This window comes from Neovison vison, chromosome 2, assembly GCF_020171115.1.
Source record: "Neovison vison isolate M4711 chromosome 2, ASM_NN_V1, whole genome shotgun sequence".
NCBI lineage: Eukaryota > Metazoa > Chordata > Mammalia > Carnivora > Mustelidae > Neogale > Neogale vison.
In genome coordinates this window covers 95043916-95049915 of record NC_058092.1, presented here as the reverse complement: position 1 = coordinate 95049915, position 6000 = coordinate 95043916, and the positions used below count along the sequence as shown (strand labels likewise).

General features: G+C 45.0%; 1 protein-coding gene across 1 annotated transcript; it reads left to right on the top strand.

Annotated features, from left to right (window-relative positions):
• The first annotated feature begins 953 nt into the window (after positions 1 to 953).
• On the top strand, positions 954 to 5618 carry LAMTOR5 (late endosomal/lysosomal adaptor, MAPK and MTOR activator 5). Its single transcript, XM_044238885.1, has 4 exons — positions 954 to 1050; positions 1891 to 1952; positions 4529 to 4646; positions 5287 to 5618. Exons 1-4 carry the CDS (start codon positions 1016 to 1018, stop codon positions 5345 to 5347), a joined length of 276 nt encoding a protein of 91 aa, XP_044094820.1. The 5' UTR covers positions 954 to 1015; the 3' UTR covers positions 5348 to 5618.
• Positions 5619 to 6000: the final 382 nt, after the last annotated feature.

The following is a 6000-nucleotide window of genomic DNA, read 5'->3' as shown; positions in this document are numbered from 1 at the left end:
TGCAAATGAATATTTAATGACCTGAAAAGACATTTATGCTAAATTCTGTGGAAAAGGCCAGCTACAGACCTGCATGTCCATTAGTGTCGATTTTGCCTAAAAAAGAAAAAAGTGAATAAAAACACTGAAAATTCTCCAAGGGATTTTTTAAAAAAAGATTTTATTTATTTGAGAGAAAGCATAAGCAAGGTACGGGCAGAGGAAGCGGAACAGAGACAGAGACAAGCCGACTCCCCAGTGAGCGGGAGCACAGCACTAGGATCAGGCTCCATCCCAGGACCCCAAGTAAGACCCAAGAAGAAGTCTGACAACCCACTGAGCCACCCAGGCGCCCCTCTCCGCGGGGTTTTAAGTCCTCTCTGCACAGACTATGGGTGGCTTTCCTTATTTCACAAGTGCTCTTTAAAAGTTATTTTTAAGTAGTCCTACCCAGTCTTCTTTACAAGTGACACCTTCTTTCCTGGACTTTTCCTGCGCCCTCGCCAAAGGAAGAACCAATGTCTTCCCAATACCTAGCTTGGGGTTTTCACCGAGCTGCAGGTGGTCTTCTAGCCCCCACGCGCACGTCACCTCCCCAACACGCCTGTGCAGCCCCGCACCAGGGTCTTGCGTCTCTCTCTGCCCCTGCCGCACCGCCTGGATCTCACCCTGTCTGACCCGCCCGGTTATTGCAAAACGCAAACAAGATCTGGCCTGAAGGTTTCGGAGTCGGTTGAACGGGAATGCAAAGGTCGACATCGCCGAGACACAGTGCCAGGCCGGAACCAAGGTTCTGCAGCCCGGCCGCACACCTCTTCCCGTGCAGGAATTACTCGCGCCACCCGGTTGCGGATCTGGGCGGCGGAGGCGGAACCAACTCTCCCAAAGACAGCGCGGAGGTCTCTCGGAGAAGTTTGTCCCTTCGGAGGCGCCGTCCCCCGCTGCGCCCGGCGCGGGTCACGTGAGCAAGGCGCGCCCCGGGCCTGGGGCGGAGCAAGAGGTGTTGAGCTGCGGGATCCCGGGCCGGGCTGGCGGGATGGAGGCCACCTTGGAGCAGCACTTGGAGGATACGTGAGTAACACAGCGGGGGGACTTGAGCGGGACACGAGGCGCGCGCTGAGATAGCTGGGCGGGCGTGTCGGGGACGCCGCGCGACCCTCGGGCCTGGGGGTAGGGGAGAGGGTGACGCGGCGAGCCCTGTCCCGCGGCCGCGGGGTGGAGGGGGTGACCCGGAATTAAAATCCCGCAGTCCCGCCGGGGCTCCGCACCCTCCCTCCGGGAGCTAGTCTCCGCAGCCGAAGGCCAAAACCGCCCGTCGTGTTGCAGTTGTCTGTATGGCACGGTCATTCCTCAGTAGTTTTAGGAAATGGGTTCATTTGGGGGAAGATTGTACCGGGTGTGCAAAGCGAACCCAACGTGAACATAAACACAAGTCTCTCCTCGCGTGTGTAACCAGTGACTTTGGTGCTTGAGGAAACGAAAGACCTCTCAATTTTTCGAACAAGTAATATCCACGTAAGGTGTAAAATTGAAAGTACAAGAAGGCGCACCGCGAAACAGCTCCCTCCCACCAGCGCCCCTCAGTTTCTCCACTTCCCCTCCTGGAGGCAACCAGTGTTTTTTCGTCATTTTGAACAACGGCGACAAAATACTGATAAATTGTCGTGTTTGCGGCTCTCGGAAGCTCAGCAGTACCTGACATAATCTTTTCTCCCATCACCCGTACATTGGTTTAACTATTAAATTTAAATTAGTTCATTGTAGTTTAATTTTTCTCAGCGTAATAAATAAGCAGTGGTTTAAAGCGCAACAGTGCCTGGTACATAGAAAAACCTGTACGTGTGTGTTATAATTATTTAAATTCATTTCCTGACATCATCTGCTTCATTCCTCTGGTGCTCCTGGAATTAGAATGAAGAATCCATCCATTGTTGGAGTCCTGTGCACAGATTCACAAGGACTTAATCTGGGCTGTAAGTATGTCACCACCTACTCTGGTGGGCTGCATATCATTTGATATTGACTAGGAGCCTAGTGTGCTGTTCTCTAGTTTTTATACCTCCTGTTATCCTGCCACTTTCTGGGTTCTTTGGTGAGAGTAGAGTTTATCTCCAAATGGGATTAGAAAATTGAAACTTTTCAGTTGGTATTTATGAAGGTAGAAGTGGTCCTTGCAGTTCTTGCACTAGAAATTATTTCTACTAAAATAGTATTTGAATTATTTTAAATTGGGTCTACCAAGGACCTCAGATAATGACATCAGGTACCATTGGTTGAGAATGGGTGCAGACTGCTAGGGTTTTGTGTGCTTTATCTCTGATTTTCACAATAACCCGGGAAGATGGACAGTGCTGTTCTGTAGTCCAAATACACCTGAGTAAGAGAGTAGGCAGTAAAAATGAGAGCTTCAGAATTGAACGCATGGGTTCAGCCCCCTGCTCTTCCATTGCTAATAGTGTGACCTTGGACCAAAAATTCTGAGCCTCAGTTTCTCTGCTGGGTTGTTTTTGTTGGTTGGCTGTATAGATTTCTTTTTAAAGGTAAAAACTCTTCGTTTAAATACAAGTCTAAACAGAATTACTCTGTCAAAGTCAGTGATAATGTCACTTCCAGACACTCACCAGTATCTTCCTTGTCTTCTCTAATTGGAGAAAGGGGTCTGATATTTTATTCATGTACATACTTCTTATCTGCAGTGTAATATACAATTTCTTGTGGGCACAATAACTTCTCCACATCTGTCTCAAGAATGTGAAACCCAAAGTCCTCCTCCATGGCCACGATAATCTCCACTTGGTCTACATGGTCTAAATCATTTGTTCTTTTCATCAAATGGGAATTTACCTAGAGCTTTTCTGGGTCGATTTTTTCATTGAGTTTAAAGACTTTGGTTTGTTTGTTTTTATAAAGAACATGGTCTTTGATTCCCTCTCACATCAGAGGAGGCACATCAGGATATTGGCAGCTGGTCTGCAGAACTGCCCAGACCCTACATGCGCAGCGAGGCCGCCTGCACAGGTGCAGCCCTCATCTGGGCCTCTGTGGGGCACAGGATGGTGCTGAGCAGGCAGGCCTTGGCCAGTGAGGGGGCATTGGGCAGCAAAGGTCTAGGGCAGTTGGCTGAGATGGGTGGAAAGGACATGAGCTGCCAAGGCTTTGCCAACCCAGGATCTCTGTACTGGGTTGTGGTTTAATAATGGCAGTAATTATAGAATTGCATTTATTGAGCACCTGCTATGTGCCAGGCACCATTCTAAGTGCTTTCTCCAAACTAAGTCATTTAATCCTTGTAGCAGCCCTGTGAGGCAGATGAAGAAATTGAGGTTGAGTAACTCGCCCTAGGTCACAGAGCTAGGTTTGAGCTAGGATTTCAGTCTCGCTGAAAAATCTCTTAGTCACGGTGTTGTAAGATTATATAATGTGTGTGAAACACTCAACACAGAACCCAGACGTGATGCTTAATAAATGGTAAGAGTTACAGATGAGATAAATCCTGAAAGGTAAGTAACTAAAGTGTTCAGCTAATTCATGTCCCAACTCGTAAACCAAGGACTCCTCCCTCCTTACTCAGTTAAATTCCTTACTTTACTGCAGGAATTTTTAAAGCTCTGAATTTCTGCTGGGAGGATAACTGAAAGAGGTAATCTGTGTCACTCAGATTTTACACAAATCTAGTTGGGAGACAAAAGGCAGATTTACTTGAGGTGCTGGTTGATGGAAAGCCTGAAATTCAGGTGTGGAAATCTAAAATGAAATTAGTTCCTCCAAGAAACCTTCAGGATCCAAAAGACTGCACTGTCTGTCTAGTTAGCGTTTTCTGTAACCATAGAAAATCCGCCAGCTCTGCCACACTGGTATGTCTGTTATCCACTATAGTTCCAGGCAGGCGAGCTTGTGCTGCCTTTGTATGTGGAAGTGTAAACTTAGTAATTACCTTTTGTATCGGGCACCCAAGATTATCTACAAGCAAAAACAAATTTTAACAAAAAGGCAGTTAAGTTTGTATTTGAAAACAGCCAGCTTATTCAGGTCGAAATAACTGCGCACAGAATATTCACATGTACTGTCAACCAAGGTGATCTTGCAACTGAACTCCTGAGTAAAGACTTTTGTATCCTTTGAGGTTGAGCTCGCTAAAAGAAAATCAGATTCCCCATGAAGAAATTATTCGTTTCAACAAGTCTCTTGCCCTTACTGCTTTTTGTCAACTTCACCTTTGAGTGTCTTGTTGGTTTCACGAAGCTTCCTGTAAAAGGCATTTATGGCTTTCAGACTGACTTGAATTATAGCTTCCTTATAGGTGCGAGAAGGTGTCCAGAGATGGTGATGAGAGTGATTGGAAATCGAGTGTCTCTGGTGCTTTATTGATTTTAAGAAGTGTTGTCTGGCTTTCTTGTTGATGTAACCAGCTGAATATCAGGACAAAATCATTTCCTGTCAGTACCTAACCTAAAAGACCATGAACTGAGCCTTCTTTTTGTGAATAAATCAGTGAGAGATTCTACTATAACTGTGTACTCATTGACATGATTACATCTCTGTCTTCCAGGCCGTGGGACCCTGTCAGATGAGCATGCCGGGGTGATATCCGTTCTAGCCCAGCAAGCAGCTAAGCTGACCTCAGACCCCACTGATATCCCTGTGGTGTGTCTAGAATCAGATAATGGGTGAGTACATCTTGACAGATTCTTTCCTTTTTAATCAGAAAAGTCACTGGGAAGGTTGAGTAGGGCCTGCCCTGTGTTATTAGCAATTTGCATTCAAAGAACTTGGAGGGAGGCTCTTCACTCTTTGGACCACAAAATAGACTGATCTCCAAAGCTTAACGTGCTTTTAGACCACAGTGACATTTAAATGAAGAGTAAGAATTGTCCTGACTGTCAAGAAAAAGGAAGTAATAAATAGCATAGGCAAAGACCAATCAAGGATCAGAAACCACTTCCGTAGTAATAGAAATACTAAAGCTGTTCCAGGTGAGCATCCTCAGAGTAATAGTAAGTGATGAAAGCAGAGTATGGAACTACACAGTGTGATCAGTTTTGTAAAGAGCAGACAAATGCACGGATGGTATACACGCAGCTAACAAAACACAGTAGTGCCTGTCTCTGAGCTGTAGGATTATAGATTCATTTGTATATTTTATACTTTTCTGTATTTCCCAAATGTTTTCTTATATTCATATATTGCTTTCGTACCTTAAAGAAATGATAAATAATATTTTTTTAGTTGTATCCTAAACCAAACAGTGTCTTTAATCTTCAGCAGACTCCCACTTGTAACATTTTATGGAATATCTTTTCCTTTCAGGAACATCATGATCCAGAAACATGACGGCATCACGGTGGCGGTGCACAAGATGGCCTCCTGATGGCTCATGGCGGTTCTCCAGCAGCCTGTCGTCGGGGCTCGATCCCGCCTGTGTGAATTATCTTAGACAACTACACCAGTCCCAATAGTCAGGCCATTTATTTCGTGTGCATTGGGCACTTTTCTCTTAATTTTAGAGTAAGCTACTTTTGGACACTCAATGGACTGACTTATCCAAATATTAGTAAGAAAGGATCATGTTTTGAAGCAGCAGGTCCCAGTCACTTTGTACATAGAATTTTCTTACATTCAATAAATCTGGTCAGAGGAAAGCTTGGCTCTTTTCTGGATTGTTTAAATTCTTAGCAAATGTTCATTTTTTTGGATTACCAAATTATAATTTTTTTAAAATCTTTGCTCCAAGTCAATCTCTTCTCTCTCAGAAGCTTCCTGAACTACAGACAGTCTCACACAAGTGTCCATGGATACTGAAAACTAATTAAGCCAATTCCCACCCCATAACAACATAACAGCTGTTATCATTAAGTACCTATTAGATACCACAAACTCATGTAATTCTCACTGATAACCCTATATGAACTCTTAGCTGCCCTATTTTGCCTTTGTCTAACTAAGGCTAAGGGATTTGCTGAGTAACTCGGGGACGCCTGGGCAGCTCAGACAGTTAAGTGTCCGCCTTGGGCTCATACCATG

Coding starts and splice junctions, on each gene's coding strand:
- LAMTOR5 (XM_044238885.1), top strand. CDS start 1,016: ATGGAGGCCACCTTGGAGCAGCACTTGGAGGATAC. Junction 1,051..1,890: donor GAGCAGCACTTGGAGGATAC/GTGAGTAACACA, acceptor TCCTGGAATTAG/AATGAAGAATCCATCCATTG. Junction 1,953..4,528: donor ACAAGGACTTAATCTGGGCT/GTAAGTATGTCA, acceptor TCTGTCTTCCAG/GCCGTGGGACCCTGTCAGAT.